General features: G+C 43.1%; 2 protein-coding genes and 1 long non-coding RNA gene across 5 annotated transcripts in view; 1 reads left to right on the forward strand and 2 right to left on the reverse strand.

The window, feature by feature from the left end:
• Nucleotides 1–2,847, reverse strand: part of LOC109510229 (carbohydrate sulfotransferase 15-like) — an 11,343-nt gene extending 8,496 nt beyond the window's left edge. The window contains exon 1 of one of the 3 annotated variants that reach the window (XM_019860398.1): nucleotides 2,631–2,846. The gene's annotated coding sequence lies outside the window, so the exon portion shown is untranslated. Of the gene's footprint in view, nucleotides 1–2,630 lie in introns of all 3 variants that reach the window. The other 2 variants (XM_019860397.1, XM_019860400.1) reach the window with 2 other exon arrangements.
• A 100-nt stretch (nucleotides 2,848–2,947) lies between these two features.
• The window catches only part of LOC109510231 (uncharacterized), a 28,588-nt gene continuing 9,559 nt past the window's right edge, over nucleotides 2,948–21,976 (forward strand). Inside the window, exons 1-7 of the long non-coding RNA XR_002167098.1 lie at nucleotides 2,948–3,014; nucleotides 3,428–3,501; nucleotides 5,886–5,948; nucleotides 6,036–6,107; nucleotides 7,107–7,203; nucleotides 17,514–17,626; nucleotides 17,748–17,926. This is a non-coding gene — a long non-coding RNA (uncharacterized LOC109510231). The remainder of the gene's footprint in view (nucleotides 3,015–3,427; nucleotides 3,502–5,885; nucleotides 5,949–6,035; nucleotides 6,108–7,106; nucleotides 7,204–17,513; nucleotides 17,627–17,747; nucleotides 17,927–21,976) is intronic.
• On the reverse strand, nucleotides 7,552–11,402 carry nkx1.2la (NK1 transcription factor related 2-like,a). The gene is made up of 2 exons (XM_019860401.1): nucleotides 10,917–11,402; nucleotides 7,552–9,081 (listed from the first exon to the last, which is right to left on the reverse strand). Exons 1-2 carry the CDS (start codon nucleotides 11,107–11,109, stop codon nucleotides 8,483–8,485), a joined length of 792 nt encoding a protein of 263 aa, XP_019715960.1. The 5' UTR covers nucleotides 11,110–11,402; the 3' UTR covers nucleotides 7,552–8,482.

Below are 21,976 nucleotides of genomic sequence, written 5' to 3' on the forward strand. Positions count from 1 at the left end.
GGGGGGGGGTCACTGACAGTCTAGTGTCCATCTTCCTGACGACAGTTCCCACTCAGTGATGGCGTGAATGTGAATGTGACCGGCTGGCTGTCTCTCTATGAGTGAATGAGTGGAGAGCGGTCCAGAGTCGAGTCCCTCTTTTGCTCAAAGTTATCTGCGATTGACTCTGGCTCTCCGTGACCCCGAACAGGATAAGCAGTACAGAAAATGGATGGCTGGACAGATGGACAGTCCAGTTTAGTTGTCCACATTTTGGGTTTTTATTCATTCAAGTTGTAAAGGATACCTAATAGATGTGCTGTACTACTTTTTGTATCAGGATTGGTATCAGGATATATCAAATTGCTATCTCAAGGTACAGTCTTGATACAACAGCTCGGACATCCAAGTTGTGTGGACTCCTTGTATATGAGTGCTAATATCAGAGAATTTGGACGTAGATTGATAATATAAGATGCTGTTTTGTTTTGCTGATATCAGACCGATTTTGGATATCAATATCGGATCAGGACACCGCTAACGATTGGGCTTGGCCTATATCTACTTCTGCACTACCACTGGTCCTTATCTTTTTACCAATTAGGGAATGCCATAGACCAGGGGTCCTCAACCCCAGGGCCGCGGACCAATACCGGTCCACACAGATAGAATAAATACCTTACATTACTTCCGTTTTATTCATTTCGGAATCTAAAAGATGTTTTAGTTTGAAAAATTACAGGATTCTCTGTTACATCCGTCTACAGTGTGTCACTCTCGACGCAGGTCAAGGCACGCTTCTCAGTCACGTGATAGGTTAAGGCTAAAATGAAACCGAGAAGCGCTGAGTAAAAAACAAAGGTCTTTGTTTCTTGGGAAGGGGAAAAGGCCCAGCCAGGAGACTTTCAAGAAAAAGAAGGTGACAATTAATCGACAGTATCAGGAGACCTACTTAAAATACGGATTTATCTCAACATGAGATTCCCACGCACCGATCCCGCTCTGCATAATATGCGGCGGATGGTGAGTCGTATTTTTCATGCGTTTTGTATCTTATTTTGAAGGCACGTTTAAATATTATCATAGCGACCAGAGAGCGTTATGGCCAGATAGGACGTTCCTCGCGTCACGATTCGTATTTATTATTATGTTTCGAAAATACCTCAGTTTTCATGCAGGTCATACCATATTATTTCGTTGTATTTGTCCGCCACACCTTAAAGGCTGGTCCCTGATAACATTGTCTGATATTAAACCGGTCCGTGGGGCAAAAAAGGTTGGGGACCGCTGCCATAGACAAACCCAGTGTTTACTTTCAGTGCCTCTTGCAGTGGTGCTGCCTCTGTGTTTTATGAAGGTGAGGTTATTGCACTGGGCATTTGTCTCCAAATATCCCCAATGTCACTTAAACAGCATAGAGGGGTCTAGGGATTGTGGAGCATTCAAAGGAATCTGCCACTGTAACTCGTCCAACAGTCCCATCTAAACATGTCATGTTAGAATTAACAGAAAAAACAATCAGAAGCGCAAACAGTCGCCAATGTGAACTCGAATATTTTTACAAGGCTGTCGTTGGTTCACTGTGAATGTCGCAATGTTTGCAGTTCACTCTCCACTTGGGCAACACGAAATAACATTGACAGTGTACAGCTGTTTAATGAGCGGAGGGTTATCTTTGAGGATTACAACTTGATGCACACTCATTTCAAGAGCTTTGGCCAACATTTAAAGATTTCTAATCTCACATCTAGCAAGCAGTGATAAACAGTTTTTTTGGGGGGGGGGTCCTTTAAAACAGTGGATCCTCGCTATTGGCTCTTAAGAATAGATTATGGTTTGCAATGCAGAGCCGGTTGCAGTAAACGAAAGAGTATATGCCACAAGCTATCATGCCAAAAATATACATTTGACTATATTAATAATTTAAACCATGAATATACCACAACTATGATCCCAAAAACTCACAAGGTTGATAGCATTTGAAATGCTTAGAAACCTACTGTGCAAAGTATTTTGCCAAGAAAACAAAAGACTGGTTAAAAAAAAAATAATGCGAACTGGCAGGTTTCCATGAGCTAACAAGGGATTAAGGTCTCAAACGCTTCATCTTTGCATGTCTAGATGGAAACACATGTACAGTAAACTGCTTTATATAGAAGAATATCATCAAATAATGCTGATAAAACAGTGCAATAATTGATCCACAAAAACGTATTTAATATTTAATACAGATTTAGCAGTGAAATGAATGCATGTATAAATGCAACTCACAATTCTTAAACTCGGTTTGTTTGTGAAATTATTATTTTAATTCACTTAATGAAGTAGTTATGAAGAAGTCCTTTAAACTTTGCCCAGCAACAAGTGACAACTTGACTTGAAAAACATTCTTTAAAAATCTTTACATTGGAAAAAAAAAACTCGAAGATTGTTTCAGTTATTTATTACAATGAAAGAAATGAAATGAAAGAAATTTCAAGAGGGGGAAAAGCCACCAATACAATAAGAATACATTTTTATATTTATCCTGCCATATTGTCTACCTGTTTTTAGTCATATTAGACGTATACAGTTACTTAAAATATATTTTTGTTATTTTTATAATATATAAAGACACATTACTCTTAAAATATATATAATTAAAAAAATACAATACTCACAATTTAGTTGAGCAGCTAGTCGTCGTTTCATTCGCAGCTTGCTAGACATGATCAATCAATCTGACTCCCCATGCTAATCCAAACGATAGAAAAGACGACGGAACAGGTGTCTGTCTGCCTGCGTGGAAAAGAAAAGAGCACGGAGTGCGTGTCGAGCGAGTACTGTGCTCATGGTCGGCTTCAAGCAGCACAATTGAGAGAGTTTCCGCTGCCTCCATCTGACTGCTGGAGAGAGGGGAGGCGCACCGACGAACAAATCTTGCAACACTCATCCTATTACTCATCCACTACAACTGATGCGGGATTGATTAGGTGTGGCCTTTCTCTCCCTACCCACAATCCACCGCGCGACTCGAAGAATTGGCGGGTGACCAGGTGAGTCGTGCGAGCGTTTGGTTTCTTTTGTGTTCACTACCAACAGGAATGTTAACATCATAAAACTATGACATTTCCTTTAAACAGCGATTTTTTTTTTAATTTGGCCTTCATTCATGGACAAGTGAAAACGCATTAGCCGCTACCATAGACACGCCTAGCTCATTACAGGTATTTGTACAGTTTCCTGAAAACATGCTGACTTTTGATTACGCTGACATGGCTCCATGATAAAAATGGCGGAAACAAGTCAGACGTCACATATCTATCCCTTGTATGGTTAAAGTATACTTTCTGCTGATTATTTCTTCCTCTACCAATCCGTCAATATTCTCAAAATGCCGACATCCCCTTTTTTTTTGGCCGGTTGTGTGGTTGACACCCTAAAAATTATTTTATCTGTCTTCTTGCAGGTAACAAAAAAAGAGAAATAAATGAGTGTTTCCGGATTACCACGCTATGATCCCATGGAGCTTGTTTCCGCCAAGTAAGACAATTTTCTTCAACTGATATTTTTTATTTGGGAAAAGAAAAAGCACACGAATCCTTGGATCCCTGCTAATTGAGCTCTCGCAGACATGACGACATCCATAACACCACTTTGAAATGAAGTGTTCTTCGACTCCGTATTTGAATATTTGTAGAGCGTATTCATGCTTTTCTGTAAGGAGGAAAAAATGTCAGAAATGCTGCCTCGTGCTTCTTTTTATTTTTTTCTTTCAACTGCATCCACTAACACAGCAGGGGAGTCCATCTCACAAAAACAGCTTCCTTTAGAATGGCAGTCAAGGGACCGGCGGAGCAGCGGAGCAGAAGTAATGGTCTTCTAATCAGCTGTTTAAAGCGAAAGTCAAATTTACAGGGAGTCCTTGAAGGGGTCAAGGCTCAGGAATTTCAGATTGAAGCTGTACTCCAGCTCCTCATCCCCTTCATCGGCAGGAATTAGAACAACATGTACATAGTCATTAGCAAAGAACAAGACCAGTTTGTTCGGCCGTACTTAACATGTGGATCATGAGGCCAGCTGTTTCCGTCGCTCTTCTGTTTGTCATCATAGAGGCTGTCGGGCACAGCTGCTAACAGCTGCTCACTGCAAAATATAATGCAACGCCGCCATATTATTTGTAATCTCCATTTTGTATTCATAATGAAATGATCACACAATTTCAGGCAACGCTGGTGTAGTAGGCCATTCAAAATCAGACCTTTAACTTTAGCTGCACCATACATTTTGTGTCAGTCTGTAAATTGGAACCAATGCAGATCTGACTGTAATACACTTATTTTACTTTAGCAGAGTGTACCATTCAAAATCAAAAACGTTGCTGCCACTCTCAAACGCTCTGGAAATATCTGCCGAACGGCAATTTAAAGTGGATGCAAGTTCATCTCTTTCTTTATGCCCACACATCCCTCTGTTTGAGCTGCGAAACTAATATCCTCTTAAAGCCTTCGGTAGCTGTTATATTTCCCACCAGGTCGTCACGGGGCTTTCAGAGAGACGATCCCGTCTGAACAAAATCAAATTTAAAGTTGGAGTGTTGAAGCCTGAAAAGTCAAACACAGATCATCTTAAAATTGTGACTGGTTTAGCACTTAGAATTGTACTACCTTCATTGTCTCTTGGTAGACTGCGTTCTTACTTTGTCATTGAAGAAAAAAATCTGTTTCAGTTTTCATTTTTGTTGTTGAAAAGTTGTGTCGTAAAGTTTTTACAGGCATGCTATCAGACCGGCTAAATCCTATGTCGCGCCTCGAAAGGAAAACAATCCATTTTTCCATTTGGTGATTGGGATTTGAATGGGTTTGTTTTAGATTTTCCAGACGATGCGACTGCGCGCCCCAATTCTCAACAGTCTACACATTGTCTCTCCTCCTTTATGTCATTCATGATTTTTCAAGCTCCAAAAAATTCTAATGCAGTTAAGCAGTTTTATTTGACTGGCGCAATCTTCAGTGGCAAGACAATAAAAAGATTCTCAATTGAGCACGAGCAGGTCCTGACAGGCGGGCATGATTTAAGTATGACACGGGGAAGTACTTGGACCACTTCCCAGCCAGCACACGCTCAAGATAGTTTGGGAAATGACGCGTCAGAGTATGAATGATGTCTCGGTCGGATCTCGATCAAGCTTGTCTGCTCAACGCCGCTCTCGCCTCGCAAATCTTAGGACTTTGTGTGCAGCGCCGTCCACCGTGCGCACTCTGAGTACATAACCACTGGCACAGGAAGCGAGAAGCTGATGAAAGCACATTTTCCAAAGGAAAGCTCCGCGGTTTGGGAAGAGCATGTGATGAGACTTTGTCAAATGAGGGCGGTTGGGAGGGGATTCCAGATCATCGTATCCTCTTGAACTTCAGGATGAACCCGGGCAGAGCAGTTTCCTCTCGGCACTTAAGCACAAAAGTTGTTTATTCTGGAATCCATCGGCGCATGTGACATCAATTAAATCCCACTTGTGCAGCAGCTTTGTTTTGTTTCTTCTGAGTTGTTTTTTAAATGGAGGACATCCTCAAAGACATTGTTGGTGTTTTATATTCTCCGCTGCATGTTGTTTTCAATCACCTGCGATGCTCAGAGCACAGAAGAGTAAAGATTGCGCTTAATTACAGTCTGACTCAAAGACCACAATGTCGGAGGAGAGGTCAAATACACACACACACACACACACACACACACACACACACACACACAAAGAGACTTTGTAGTAATTAGAGGACATTATCTCTGAGCGAACTGCTGGCAGGTTAATGAACTCTGCTACTGCCAGTCTGATGGGGGGTGGGGGGGGGTCGATAGTCACTTGACTATCGACTCCCATGAGAAAATAACCTCTCACTTTTAATTGGAGTGTTTGTGGTCACCGACAGGGGGAGTGTTCCATACTGCTGACGGTTTCCCAGGCAACCAGAGGCCAGGACCTTCACTAGGAGGTGATGAGTAGAACGACGGTGGTTATTGATTGTGTGATTGAATTGTTGCATTAATTCAATTGTTGCCCACTAAACCTTCTTTTTTAGAAATTGAAAGGTAAGCTGTAGCGGAAAAAAGCAGATGTTTGGATGTTTCACCCTTCTGGGAACAGGATGAAGGTATCTTTTGTGAACTGTGCAACCTACTAAATGTACTTTCAGTGTGCAATCATATTTCTTTCGTCCTGTCCTTCCTTTCTGCCACGTTGAATCGTCATTCATCCACCTCCCACCTTCCTTCCCTTCTGACCACGGACCCCCCCACCTCCAACCCCCAGCGGAAAGCATTCTGTTCCCCCATAGACTCAAATACCGAAGATACCACACACAGAGACTCTCATGCCAGGAAATCCTTTGCTCCAAATGCTATGTTCGGACCTCCCACCCGCTTCGCCGCCAAATATACAGCAAACAACGGCTTTAGATGGAATTTTCTCATTCCAACCAGCACATGCAGATACCCGAAAGCAATGTCACGCAACATCAAGGCTTCATTTGGAATGTGTTTACCCATCTCCAATCGGTGGAATTTTGTCTTCCCAGTCTTGACACCGGGGCCACTGATGGTGTAGCGCGGTCCAGTGGGGTGTTTGCTTTTAGCCCAAAGTCAGCTGGGATAGGCTCCACAGCTCCTTGCGACCATCAACAGGATAAGCACCATAAACAGTGGATGGGAGGATAGATGGATTCTTGCAATGGAACAGACAAATACCGGGCAAAAGTATTGGGATGCGCGTAAATTGAAGAAGGGCTAGTTGCTTCTTGCAGTTCCTCACAGGTATATCAGCTTCCACTATCCTGGAAAAAAAAAACCTTTTTCCAAAATGTGGACATTCGTCCCAGAATCTCACAGGTCGAAGGTAACCGATTAACATGCTGTTGGACGCCAAACCAATCCCAGCGCCCCTTTAAGAGCATTTGTGCACTAATACTGTATGTCCACCTGAACCCTCATGCACAACAACAACACACAGGGAGCAGATTGACGTCTTGGTTTTGACAGCGTTGAGTAAGCCCCACCTTAAAAAAGAGAAATTGCATGTCAGACTCTTAGACTGTCAAAGTGATGTCAGGGGCAAATTGACTCCTGTGACTCTGATGCGTGCTCTCTTCCTGCAGGTCAAGGCGGAGACTGCTGACTCGGACCAATGACAAACAGTATTATTCTTCTAAGATGTCTGGTTTACAAGTCATGACCACTTGGGGAAAAAAGGAAGTGGAATGGGTGAGCTTGCTTTCTAAAACTACACTTATCGAGCTCGTGATCACCTTTAAACTGTGGCGTTCTAATATTCTCCACAAGCACGCGTGGGTAATTTGGAAAACATGACCTGACACATCCAAGAGGTGATCTCAAAAACAAACCCTCACTTGAAATGGGTTTGGGATGAGTTAGTCGTGAGGATATAGTGACACCGTGTGGTGGCAGAATGTAAGCGCAAAATAAGGGTGGACTGATTCAACTCCTTCAGACACAGACCCAAGTTTTCATTTTTATTAATTAAATAACACTGATATTTTTTTTAATATATAACAGAACAAGCAATGTGAGCTGGTTGGTTGCAATATGCCACCGTTTGTGTTACAAGATCTGTTGACAACAGTGTTTCAAAAAACAAAGTGACAGGTTTTTGTCTTTTTTTAACAGACTTTGATTGTTTTTGGGTGGGGGGGTTCAACAATATTGGTGCAACATGAGTGGGACATGACACAAATAGCTGTAACTTAAAGGCGATATTTTCTTTTCCACAGTTGGAATGCAATTCCGGGTGTCTTAACATGATTCAGTCAAAATACACGAGAGATAAAGACGTATTTCACACGTGTTACCCATTTGTTACAATGGTTCAAATCGTAACTTTTGGAGGCGGGGTGGTTTTATCTCATGCAAATGAAAGAGTGCAGTTTTTGTTGACATGTCAACCCTGAAGGAGATAGGACACTCGTCGTATTTCACAAGTTTTCCGCCTGCTGTAGCGACCCTTTTTCGTAAAGCAATATTCAACAAATCTAGTGATTTTGTTCATTTATTTTTTCGGTGGTGTTTTTGGAGACTCTGTGACTCCCTACAAAGCAGATGTTCACCCCTCGAGACTGCAAATGAATGGTGCATGTTCAAAGCAACCAGTGGTTAACCAACGACTCGCTCACACACATTTTGAGAAATAGGCAGATAAAAGATTGACCTTGCTTTTGAATTTCATACTTGCTGGTGGGGGCAGACAGTCCAGAGTCTCAACTATCCACCAGTATTTTTTTTTTATATATCCTCAGTCGGGTTGAGGGTAAGCTGGAGCTTTTCCCCCCTGACTTCAGGCAAGAGTCTGGGTACACCCCAAGGTGGTCACTTAGCACATATAAACAAACAATCATTCACTCTCACATTCACACATTCAACAATTAGGAGTCTTTAATGATAACAACCCTTGTATAAAGAATTTTAAAAGTCACTTTTACCCAATTGACAAAAAAACAACGGGAGTCCAGTCCTTCTCTCATAGGTGTGGATTGAAATAGGAGGGCTGCACAAATCCACTGGATATAAAGGGATGCAGGAGCCCTCCGCCGGATGAAAGCGGAGCAGCTGTGGTCGTGTGAAAGATAACATTCCCAGAGCTGAGGTTGGGGAAAGACTGGTGGAAGGCGGCCTGGCCCGAGCCGCATGTGGCCTGGCCGGGACTGATGAGCGGGGCGGGGGCGGGCGGCAAGGTGCTGTCCGCGCCAGGGTTTTGCTTTTTCCACTTGGTGCGCCTGTTCTGGAACCAGATCTTCACCTGCGTTTCTGTCAGACTCAAGGACAGCGCTAGATTGAGCCTCTCGCACACCGACAGATACCGAGTGGCACGGAACTTGTTCTCCAGCGCCACCAGCTGTTCGTAGGTGAAGGCCGTCCGGGCGCGCCGGGGCTTGGCGCCGTTCTGGTCTTGTCGCCGCCTCTTGTTGTGTGTTGAAGGCGGGTCCTGCAAGGTGACGGTCATCTCCTTTGCCGTGTGGTCCGGCTCCTCGGGCAGGCACTGCTTGCTCTCGTCGGTCTGGGTGACCATGAGGGGGTCGACAAAAACCGCGCGGTGATTGGAGTGTCCAGACTGGTCGTCTTGTAGTGAAGGAATGGAGAGAAAACCAACATGAGCTCACAGATCAGCTTAGCATATTTTTCGGACTAAAAGTTACACTTTTTTTCATAGTTTGGCTCGACCCGTGACTTGAATGTATTAAAATTCGAGCTCGGACTCAAATTCCAGAGTACGGTGCATGAAAGGGTTAAAATAATAATAATAATGATAATAATGACAAGGCTTTATTGATACATCTCTTCATGTGAAGTTCCCATTCCATATACCCACTCAGTGTATTGTGTTTGTATAGGATATAAATGTTGTACATTTAATGACATGCTACTTATGTCTCCTCCGTTTATTTTTTCATTTTTTTTTGAATACACAATGTCACTTGGGCGAACACAACCGACGGCTGGCCGTGCGGAACGGTCAGCTTCACTTTTGTCTAACCGACGTCCGTGCTTATTTATCACGTGAAAGTGGACATACAGAAGTAAACTCTTCCCGAAGTGTCGGTCGGCGGTGGTGGGACTCGGCCACTAATCCTTCAATAATTTATCGGCGGCAGATAGCGCCTCAAATGTCATGTTGCGGAAAGAAATCCCGCCTAAATCCAGCCACGCCGTCTCAGCCGTGACGTGCTAATGGATTTCATATTTGCCCGCGGGTCGATAAATGTCATCTATTTAAGAGGGGTGGGGCGAGTGGGGGAGTCGGAATCGAGCGATTTTTGGGATCAGACATGGCTGGGGTGTGTGGGTTTGTACCTGCAAGGTGCTGCGAGGAGATATGCAGGATGCGGTAATGGGATATCGATCAAAGCGTCCTCAATGGGACGATTTAAACAATTATCTCAGCCTGCCTGCCCCAATGCCAATCACACCGCCGGGGCTCTGGGATACAAGCCTTTGTGGCTTCCTTGAAAGAGAACTAACCGTGGAAATTAGGCGAAGGTCATACAAAGATGACTCTGATTTAATGTGAAATAACGGCTTTAACCTGATTCTACTCACTCCTTGCAAAAAAAAAAAAAGTATTTCTTTTTCTTTACTTGTTAGCAGGATGATGTGCAAGCATTTAACAAACTTTGTATCGGACACAAATGAGGGATGTTTCTAATAGCGTTATTTGTCTCTCGAACAGTCACAATAAATAATGATTTTTTTAAAAATGCCACTATGTTTGATCAAACTTATCTATTCTTTATGGCTGCCGATTATCTATCATTCAAGTCAGCATAAACGGCAAATGAGGCAACTGGCCTCTTCTTGTTGGCTGAATTTTCTTTTTCTTTCTTGTTTTCCCAAATTGTCACAAATATGACTTGGGCTACTATGCTGTTTGGCTAACGTTCTGTTTGCCCCAACTTGCGAACTAAAGTTGACCAAAATATTATCTTTTGCAGTCAACTTCAATACCACCACAGTCACAATAGTTAAAAAAAAAAGTTTTGTTCAGTTATCCCCAACCAGATGCGGAAGTGTCACTATTCAACTATCTATGCTGCAGGCGTATAGTGACAGCCAGAACAGTTTAACACTCTTCCGCAAGACGGCTTAAAGTCATTTTTTTAAAGTAAATACCGGTTACTGGTGACATTTTTTTTTAATAATTTTATTTTGGGAATTATTGTCATTATACAAATGGCTTTCTGTTTGATTTAATTTCGTAGGTGTACATAATATTTGAGACACAATTAAATGGCCCTTTTTTTTTTTTAATCATTGTTTCTTGAACATTAACCGTCATTTCTCGTTGACGAATACTGTACATCCATCTTCACAGGAAAAGGCAACCATATGCAAAATGTAGACAATTTGCTGTGCTATTATCCAAAATATCTTTTGACATATTTCTTCTTCTTCTTTACCTTCAGCTGTGTCGCCTCCTTCCGCGTCGCTCTCTGTCTCCAAACTAGTGCTCTCTATGTCCGCCACTCCAAACTTGGCGCATTCGCTCGCCTTCCTGCTGGTGAATTTGTTCGGGTCCAGGATGTCGACGATCGAGAAGGAGATCTTGTGAGTGGACGTCATGGTCACTCCACGGTGCTTAGAATCCAGCATGCTTTAAAAAAAACACCAACAACAACAATAAAAAACTGCGACAACCAAAAATAGACTGTCGTGGGGTGGGGAGGGGGGTGATGCGTAATTACGCGCGCGCAGCAGGTCCTCTCATAGTCTGGGTGCTTCTTGGAACCGGCTCATCTGCGCTCTCCCCTCGTCTGTGAAGTCCTGAAGGAGGGGTGCGAGTTGGCTATCCTTTAAAGCGTCTGACCCCCACCGGCACCACACACGTCACGCAAACACTATTAGTGTTTCACACGACCCCCTAATGGGCCCCGGGTATTGCTCGATAATCACCCATATCATTAAATTCAATATTGCTCGAGCTGAAAGTAAATTGGCCACAGATGGTGCTGGGAAGGATCAGAGTCACCAAATTGGGAGTTGTTGCTGTCGTTGTTGGTTTTTTTTTTTTTTTGAAGGGGGGTTAGACCTTCACAAGGAGTTTCTATTCATTTTGATCCCTGTAGGAAATTACGGTGCAAGATTCTCCTCCCAAAAATGTAATTAATAATTATTTAATATTTTAGTCATTTTTCTGCTTCCACACGCATCTTTCCCATTCTACCCTGAACTATTTTCCACGTTCCGATACTTCCCACTTTACCAAAATTGCCAAATTCTCTAGAGAACCTTAATCAAGGTGGACTGTTCCAAATACCGGGTAGAGTTGGCACAAAACAGGCTCCTATGAGAAAGAAAAAAGATGTCAGAAAAAGACTTCTAGAACATCGGCACTTCACGGTTAAACAGTCTTATACTGGCAACCATTTTCGTGGAGGTATTTCAATGACAATGCACAAAACATTTGGGTTACACATGATGAAAAGTAATTCCTGCTGTCATAGAGTACTCTAAAAATTATTTGGTAGTAATTTTTGAAAATACGTGTGTGTGTGTGTGTGTGTGTGTGTGTGTGTGTGTGTGTGTGTGTGTGTGTGTTTGCGCGTGTGTGTGTTATAATATAAAATATGCAAATATAATTTTTAGGACTGGGTGCCAGTAATATGTGTGCAATATCAGAAATAGTAGTTTTTATTGGTTCTTCACAATAAGAGCTTAAAACGCTTTTAAAATGCTAAGAGGCTTTAGAGGCATAATTCTTGATGCAGGTGTGCCTAATATTTAGGTCTGGGCATGTATGAGCATTTTACATATGAATAAACACTTGTTTCCATCATATAAGTAACACTTTGACGTTTTGGAGAGCCCGTTACATTTGTTTACAAATGTGACATTGTGGACGAGTTACGCTGTCTTATTCCAATAATAATCATCGTCATTCACAGTGAGAACTTAAACAACACTAATACGCATTTTTGTCCAACTAGAAGTAATCCATGCAAACCCATTTTACGTTCACACAATGCTCGGCGTTGATTGTTTTCTCACCTAAGCTGATAGATATATATTCACAATCAATGGGCTCCCCGAGTCGCTGCCATTAGTATTCGATATGGAGTGACACAGGGGTTGTTCAAAACCCTGCCGCCTGATGACGGCTAAATGCTGAAACCGCCGCGGGATCAATATTCCCAGCAGGTGTCCGACTCTGATAAAAACAAACCGATGGTGACCAAGAACGCCATTTCAGATAGCGGGAGGCCAAGCCAATTACTGCAGTGGCAAAGCTTTATTTAACTCGAACTCATAATCAACGAGTTCCGTTTTTTTCCCCAAGATAAATTTGTCCTCCGACACAGTTTGTCATATTCAATACATATTTACACATCCCTATTTAAAACAGTCATTTTAAAATTAATGCGCATCTCAAAGAATGTGTTTCACTCGAACATGCGAGTTGATTATTTTTTTTTTCTTTAATGGAGGATTCTGCCTAGCAACAACCGGCAGATGTTTCATGGAACCGCTAAAATTTATCCAAGCAATCCCGCATATGTTTCTGTGCTAAAATTGTGTTCTCCTCAGAAAGTTACATCAATAATTAATTCGAGGGGTGGGCAAATATGGTGACCATGCATCTGTTAATCCCCAAAAATATATTATCGTAGGAAGGGAATTGAAAGGAGTTTCCTGGAATGTAATCTAACTACGTGGCTGAGCGTCACTTTTCTTGGGCATCGCATTTCTGCAATTACTTTTTTTGAAGTGTGTGAGGTCCAGATTGTGGTCCTTTCTTCCGTCAGCGAGGTGTTTATACACTGTCTGTCTTTCTCATTCTTCCCTCTGCCGCTTCCTGTGTTGTCTGCGCTTTGTTGTTTTCTGCATTGAGCTCGAGCCGGTCATAACCTGGTGCACCGGTGAGCTCTGCCTCAGTTACAAAGTCAAACATTTGTGAAAGCCGCCCCAATGGGGGGGGCTTGCTTGTCAACATTTGCATGTGTATGGCACTCGCGCACGCAGGCGCCACTCTGTGCCCTGCATATGAATGCTTTCGGCCACACGCTGGAGCTTTACAACTTCCTACGAGAAAGCCCAATGGCCGGACATCTGTTTGTGCGTGCGAGCGGGACAAAGGAGGACATAAAGGCCCTCGGGTTGTCTTCACGCTGTGCGGGAAGAGGCCTGTGGCCCCAGAGAGGGCGGAGCGGGCCCCAGAGAGGGCGGAGCGGGCCCCGCGTCGCACACGGCAGGGGAGCCGCCGAGCCACACTTCCATCTGAAGACCCGTAAAGTAATCACTTGGCAGGGAGGGCTGCCCTTAGTCTGCTGAACGTCAGATTACTTGTCTAATGGCGGAGGAGGTATGATGAGCTGCACTGGTATTCGCAGACTGCAGTGTCCGTTGTTGTCTGCCTGCACGCCGCTGTAAAGTTGGGGGGCAAACAAAGGAGTAGCAAGTGACTAGCGGGCAACGAAGTTGGGTTGTTTGAACCTCTGTGCCAGATTCTTGTTCAAACTTCATAGCTACTCAATCACCTTTCTGTTCTATGTCGGGTCCGTGTTGTCTAGGAACTGCGTTTTAAAGTCCATTTCATTGATCGGTTCGCTTAAAAAGTTGCTGGCGTTAACGTTTTGCATTTTCCTGTTTGAAACTTCAAAGGGGCTACACTTTGCTCAAATGACCCATTATTGGCCACCAGCGAATTTTAAGCAAAGATTAATTTATCTTTCTAAACCTATTTTTGATGCTTGTTTACTACTACTCATGTAATCCTTGGGGATGACCTGGTGCCCTTGGGCCCCACGTTGGTGACTCCTGGTCCACGGTACACACCACCCAACACCAGCCAACCTAATGGGGACGATCCAAAAAATTGGTTGAATGGATCAAGGATAAACGGACATTCATCCAAATAATATTGAAAACTTAACGGTCAATGAGTAAATGTTGGAGTTAGTATATATAGTGAAGTGTTGGCGTGAATATAGATCCAAATATCGGTTATCAGCCTCCTTGATTTCTAATGATCGGTTTCAGCCCTGAAAAAAAAACCCCAACCCTTTCAGTCCATCGGTAGATCGAATGGCTGTCCTAGTTTGAAACCGGTACATGTTGAATTCTGTGCGTATCATCTTCACATGCTGTTCGGCCGCATCTCCGCGTCTGTGGGTGTATTTACCAGGCTCCCTGCCACTCATTGTTGTGCACGTGCTGGTGTGACTCTCAGAGACAACAAGGTCAGTGGCATTGCCCGGTAATTGTCCTAACGGTTTGTGTACCTGTTGGGTGGAGGCGAGTAATGAGAGTTTTTCATTATGTGCGGGACGGGTGAGTGCGCCTGGCAGATGCTGACAGGCAGCAGATGTGGAAAGTTGGGCGGTGATTTGTACAGAGGGTCAACTGCATCGCATGGCCAATGGAGAGGGATGGAGGTGGGGAAGGGGTAAATTACGCTGAGGGACACTGTCAGTCATGCCTTGCCCCTGTCGGAACAAGGTAAAGGTCAGTTCACGCACTGACGTCATCGGCGCTACTCGCACACTGTGGACATGTCAGTGAAGGGTCAAAAAATTTTTACATCTCAGTCATGACAGCAATGTTTGTCTAACTTTATTGAGGGCTCCATAGATAAACGAACAGTTTGTGCATTTTCTGCAATTTGAAGTAATGCCCTTTTTTTTTTTAATAGTTATGGATTTTTTTTTATTCACTTGATTACGTGTTAAGATAATCATTAGTTGCAGGCAGCCCCATTTTCGAGTGATGTCATATAATCGTAGCGTCGATGATACATTGATGCACTTGCAAAACATATGTCTGTTCATAAATCCCCCTCCTTCAAGTGTGGCATCCCTCATGGCTCCATTCTAGAGTCTCCGCTGTTTCCAGTATATAAGTTTACATCCAAAAATATTTTTATTTGGCCGTTGTCATTTAGCTGCTGTGTCGATGATAAGATTGAGTGCCCTTTTGGCTCTTCAAAAATTTCTCCTTTCAATCAGCGAGCCACCTTACCCGATCATTCAGCCACGGGGCTCAGATAAGCCCTGTTCTTGCAACCCAACAATGGCATCCTGTAGAATTCCCAGTAAGCTCCGCCTGATCCTCCTGGTTACCCACGGGGCGGCCTGTGACCTTGCCCCAAACTCTCTTTGTGACCTCTTCATTCCACTTATCAACCACCGCGATCCTCCAGCGTTGACTTATCTGTCACCCTCACAATTCCAATATGCTCAATCTTTAGTTGTGGTGCTCAAAGTCATCAACTTGTTTCTTCCAGTGTGCTATGTCTTCAATTTTGCGTTGTAATGCAACCCTTTTCACTATTTGTGTTGCTTTTGTGCACAAATGAAGTGTTTTGGGGGTTTTTTTCCTCCCTTTTTTTTTTCTTTTTTACTTGGGCCTGCTTGCTAGCGTGGCTGGCATCTGCAGCGGTCGTACTGTCACTCAACGTGAGCATTGATTAGCCATTGTTCTGAGAAGGTCACATCATAATTCATTAACAGTAATTACACGCGCGGTGCCACCTGCACTCCTCCTCTCGCCGAAGCGCTAAATTACGAGCGAAGCCGTCGCGCGGGCCCGCGCACGGAAACAATGAAGATGTAAAGGCGTGAGAGCTATTAGTTACATTATTTAAATGGAGCCGTTTAAACCTGGGGAGCTGTCTTTATGAAGGGCAATTAGGCACTAACGGTAATTGATAATTCCTGCTAATTACAATTAGGAAATATAAATAGTGGCTGGAGTATTTATCATCATTGCAGAGGAGTGGAGAGCTGGCATGGGAAGGTGTGATGGAAGGCGAAAGGATTTAGCTCCATTCATCTCCATCTTGTGCACCAACAGATTGTGTTTGTCCCTTTATATTTCTCCACTGACCATTAGCTCTTTTTTTTTCCTCCCTCTCTCACTTTCTGTGCCCTTGCCAAATAGTGCACAAGGTTTTCAAACTGAGAAAGTGTGCGCTACGGCGCTGCTGTTTAAACTCTGCAGGGTTTGAAATCTATCCAAGAAAATCCAGTTTTTGCCTTTCGTTTTCGCTTATTTTAGTAGTTTTAGTGTCCTATCCATCTAATCAAGAGCAAGCAGAAAACATGATTTTCTGCCCCAGTCATTCCATCAACCAGCTCCAGGTTAAATTTGGGGCTCTCACCTCGTAATAAAATGCCCCATTTGACCTTTGAACCTGCTATCTTGTGGATGAAAATGCTGGTTCCCATCCCGGTTGCCTCCACAACGACCTTTCTTGACATTCAGGCTCTGGAAGTGCCGCTACGCAAAGCTAACGGCGTGTGATTGATCGCCGTCATGGCGTTCGCCTCCAGCAGGCATCCCGTCCAACGACATATCGGTTCTTCAAAGCGACAGCAGGCAGACTTAAGTTCAAATACGCTGCTGTCTTAGCTGAGCAAACGGAGGGGGAGGTTCCGATCGTACTGTCAACATGTCGTCTCAGCGTTTTGCGTTTTATTGCTTTATTCACAAGGAATTTACATTTAGTGTGCTGTCCAGACTGGGGTGTCCTCTTGCCTGCCTTCTGTTCCTCATGTATGTAAATGCATACTCAGCATACATAAATACACCGGAACCCCTACAATCTGTCTACCTTCACTCACTCCACGTCATTTCCTGTGTAATTAGTTTTCTCTAAAGACCCCTGGTTGAGGCTGCTGCTTCAGTTGGAAAAAGTGTCACCCAGAAAAAGGGCCAAAGAAAAATCAAAACAAGCAGCAAATCCTTTGATTCTTGCTGACCCGAAGTTTCATACACCATCCACATTTTCAAATTTTAAAGGTTATGACGTCAGGGCCAACTCTTCACTCTACAGTGAACGCCAAGGATTGTAATTGCCTATGGATGTTGCAAGGCGGCGGCAAAGTACTACTTTTGCCTGACTCGCTCTCCTCAATTCACTTCATAGTTTTCCATGGCACAAAGTTGCTACCAGATGATGGGAAGGCACTATTTTTGCCTGAAAGAAGCTCCTCAGCTTACTTCAACACTTCAACACTCAACAATTGTCATTGTCGTTTTTTGCTCTTTTTGTTTGCCAGGTTCACTTCCTGTCCCCTCCCGTGGTGGTCTTCAAAGTGGGCCCCTGCACTGTGACACACACGCCCCACTGCTCTCCCTGTGGACGAGCACCCCAACCCCTCAGCAGCCGCTGGTAATTGCTACAGTGAGATGTGGATCAGTGGAGCTGCCCTAATCAATAAAGTCTTCATCAGCTATTTCCCCTGATAATTCTCCCTCATTTCTTCCTTAATTGTTCTTTTTCATCCAACAAGCTCTGCGCCAGTCGTGTGTGTGAGTGTATGTCTCGACGGACCGACGGCTGATGGAGGCCGAGCTGAGGGAACGCGACGAGAACCGTGACCTCCGTGGGAGCAAAATTACGGCTGATCCCAGCTCAGACTTCCCGGGGAGAAGCTTCGTGACCGACTCCAGAGCTGGCCCGATATCAGAGGTAGACTTAAAACATTTTCACTCGACATTTTCACTGACTGTGTGGAAAAAGTCTTCCAAATAGTTGGAAATGCCTTGAATTATCCCGTAACACAATGTGTGCAATTGCTTTAGATCTGTTGACATCAGTTTGCTTTTAGTGTACGAGCAACAGCCGCCCAAGGAAATTTACTCCAAAACCAAAAATACAATGATGACACTACAAAGTTCTGGTATATTTTTGTACAAAGTATTTATCTATGTACAACCCAAAATGTTACATTAATTCCTCTCTGACACTGTCAATTAAAACGCATTATTATCACGTATATTCGTAAGGGCAAAAAAAAGAATGATACAGGTCTTACAATAAGTCATTATTAAGTTGTTCCAAATAAAGTGACTGTTGAGTGTATTTTCCAAATTTTCCCCGCCGCGCCCCTTGTGACCTTCATCCCTGCGCCGTTTCGGCCCACAACTCCAGCGGAGAATCGGAAATGATTGCGATATAATTGTGTTCCTTTAGCACTTATCGCCCTCCTGTGCCAGTAAAATGGTGTGGGACCGCCGTCGTCCCCGGTGGGAGGGGTCGCCATCTTTCAGAGGACCCCCCCGAGCCCCCACCCCCCACTCTCTTGGCTGGTCATGCGGGGAGGTCCAGTAGAGAAGCTGGAAGGAAGATGTTTACGTTAAATCTACTTTACAGTGACTAAAAGTCTAAGTAAACACTCTATTAGGCACACCTCCACAAGGTAATACGGACCGCTGAGAACTAGAACTAAATGCGGAAATCATTTGCAGGGTAGTTCCAGTTTTGACCTTTAGGGGGCAGTCTATTATTATATCCATTTCACATTTTTCCTGATTCGTCAGTGCAGCACTGGGCACACATTGTGGAAAGTAAGGTCAGAGATAGAGATAAGATTGTGCTTTCGCATTTCTGTAAGTGGTATGTGTCACCTTTAAGGTCAGGATAGTTTTGGACCATTATTGCTCAAAATATTTTTTTCTAATCCAGATTTGTTCGTTTTCCTTCAAGATCTGTATCTATATATCAAGATGATACTGGCTGGGATCCAACCCATGACTCTGACAACGATAGCAGTACCTCAGTCTTAAATAAGAGTGTTTCATGTGGCTCTCGTGATGTTATGCAGGAATTGTCTTAACATTTTTGCCTTTACAAAGTGAACGACGTTCTGTTTGGATTGCTGCTGTCCGTTTCTAATATTTGGGTTCCTATCCTGTTCAGTTAAGACTTCGAGTGAAGCTCGGGAGAGGTCGATGCACATTAAGAATTCTTCACTAAATACTTGAAAAGGGCCTCCATCAATAATTCTGGCCAGTTGAAAAGCGGCTCATCTGCCCAAGGGGCCGTTGCTCATTAGCGGCTCCTAATAAGATATGACTGGACCTTCCAGGGAATTAATAGCCAACCACCATTCTCTTTAACCTTATTGATTTTTTTTTCACTACACACCAGGAAGTATAGTCTTTGTCCTTACTCAAAGTAATTCAACAAAAAAATCATTTTGACTAAACATTCGGCTTATTTTACTTGCATTTGGAAATTCATTTTATGATTTTTTTTTTTAAAAATAAGATAAGAAAACCTTTATATGTCTCACAATGGAGAAGTGGAGAAAAAAAATTAACCCACAAAAATTATGGTCATAGGAGGAATTGGAGAAAATTGTGAGAATTCTTCCACCCCGTCAGAAAAAAAAAATCATAAAATACAGTCAAGTGCACTGTTGCATTTATTTATTTATTTATTTAAATTAAACCAATTACATATATTTTAAAACATAAGACCTAAGGCAGCATGGATGCTAGTATCATTAGCGTGTCAATGTTTTTTTTGGTTTTGTTTGCATTGTGTGTTCATATTTAGCAAGCGCAGGGCAAAGTTACCAGATGTGTTTTTGTTGAATACGCAACTTGTAATTCTCTTTGTGTGATGTTGGGTTTTACCGTAAACTGGATGCCTGCCAAACTCCTGCTTGTTGTGAAGTTCGCTACCATACGTTACATGTACCTCCTTCTATGTAGGGTCACTCAATCATAAAACAAGGTTCCACTGTATATATTTTAGTTTACTCCAATAAGTGTCCAGGTTTGACTGAGAGAATTTTCACTGGGTCTTTATGAGAATTAAAAAGACATTTCAGTCTTGCTTTTGAATTCTTCCTTTGTCAAAATGCGTTCTTCATCACGCACATGGGAGCATCATTAAAATGCGCTTTTGCGCCATCGTTCAAAGTGTTTAATCGATGGATATACTTTGTTACTCCCCTGAGGATAATTAGGGAAATTAAGTCCTAAATCACTCACCAAAAAAAGGACTAATTTGACCCATTCAAGTGCACAAAAGCATGAAGTCTGCCATCGCGCTGATGAATATGCCCCTCTCACTTTTGCCTCTTTGTGTGCCTCGATGATGATTTATAGAAGCTTTATGGTTGTTGACTCGCCGGGGCTTTATGGGGAAAATGAGATGTGAGTTGTCTTACAGCCGGGCCACTCGTCTCCTTCAGTAAGCGACAATAGGTTGTGCGAGAGGCTGGGGGATTGGGGGGGGTCTGGTCCTTTATCGACACATCCCATTACTGAGGTCTTCACGTCTTACGGCCATTTCCATAAATTCTGGCCCTGGGGACAATCTCCTGGCCTGCTTGAGGCTGATGGGAAGATCGTATTGGGGCTGTCGTTTGACGCTTCACCACACACACACACACACACACACACACACACACACACACACACACACACACACACACACACACATGCACACACTGGAACGTCACCTCCACCTCCACTCAGTGATGGAGGCCATCCCTCCCAGTGTTGAATGAGTTTACCGATGATGAGAGTCTTAGTTCAGGTCAGCGTGTATTTACAGCTCAGTGACTCCGCTCCCTCGGTTTAGAAAGCAAACAGAGAGGGTTAGGGTTAACCGATCAGACCTCTGGGAGGAATCGCGCAGGGGGCCAAGATAGCCGAGTTGCAGGGGGAGCGCTATTGTCCTCCCATCAACACTGCACTATTAATCCATTACAAGCGTGTTTTAACATACTGCTCAATTAAAAAGGCAAACGGCAAAGTAAAGTCCAGAGGCAAGGAGTTCTATGCACCTTTTAGATCTAGTTTTGTGTTTTGATCTGTCTGACTGACTGTCAAGCTCTCTGTCTTGACTTCTTTTTTTTTTTTTTTTTTTTTAACTTACATTGAAATATTATTGTGGCATTCATTTTCAGGACCTATTTTTTTATCTGTTGTATGTATGTAAAATATTTCCCTTTATATGTCAAATATTAGAAACATTTCTCCATATGATACATTGTTGTCCTGCAGGACTACAAATTGTAAACACACTAATACTCATTTTGTAAAAAAAATAAATAAATTAGAAGGTATTATGTTTGTAAAGGCACAATTTAGGCTGCAGTATTGTAGCTCTTTGACTGGATCTCACTTTTGTGTTTGTCGCCTTTCGTCAGAAGAGGGCGCTGTGAGTTTAAGGTTATGTGGATTAATATGACATCTGTGAAAAGTAACATATTCTTTTAATATATATATAATTACCGGAACATTTCAGAGTATGTCACATGAATAATTATAGTTTAAATTATAATTTAAAAGCATGACATGGTTTGGCCTGTATTTCATTTTCATCACTAAAAGTCCCAAACAATTTGCTATAAAAATCTAAAGCCGTGTAATATGATTTTGTAAGAAAATACTGTCTGTGGTGTGAATCCATTTTTCACCAACTCTGCGAAGTAAAAACAATTTGTAAAATAACGCCATCTCCTGGCTGTTTATGGTAGTGCGCGTTCCTTCATCCTTTTTCCCCTAATAGATGTTTGTTGAAAGCTGTGCGTGCACAGATAATTAAGAAGGCCTGTTTGCAGTTGACATGTCAAATGCACGCAGGCAGACGCGCACACACACGCACACGCACACACACACACACACACACACACACACGCACACACACACACTTTGCTGTCACCTGTGTTTGTTAAACATTAGCAGGCATCATCATGGTGTGTCATTTCAGTAATTGAAG

This window comes from Hippocampus comes, unplaced genomic scaffold (assembly GCF_001891065.2).
Source record: "Hippocampus comes isolate QL1 unplaced genomic scaffold, H_comes_QL1_v1.1 scaffold39, whole genome shotgun sequence".
Classification (NCBI taxonomy): Eukaryota; Metazoa; Chordata; class Actinopteri; order Syngnathiformes; family Syngnathidae; genus Hippocampus; species Hippocampus comes.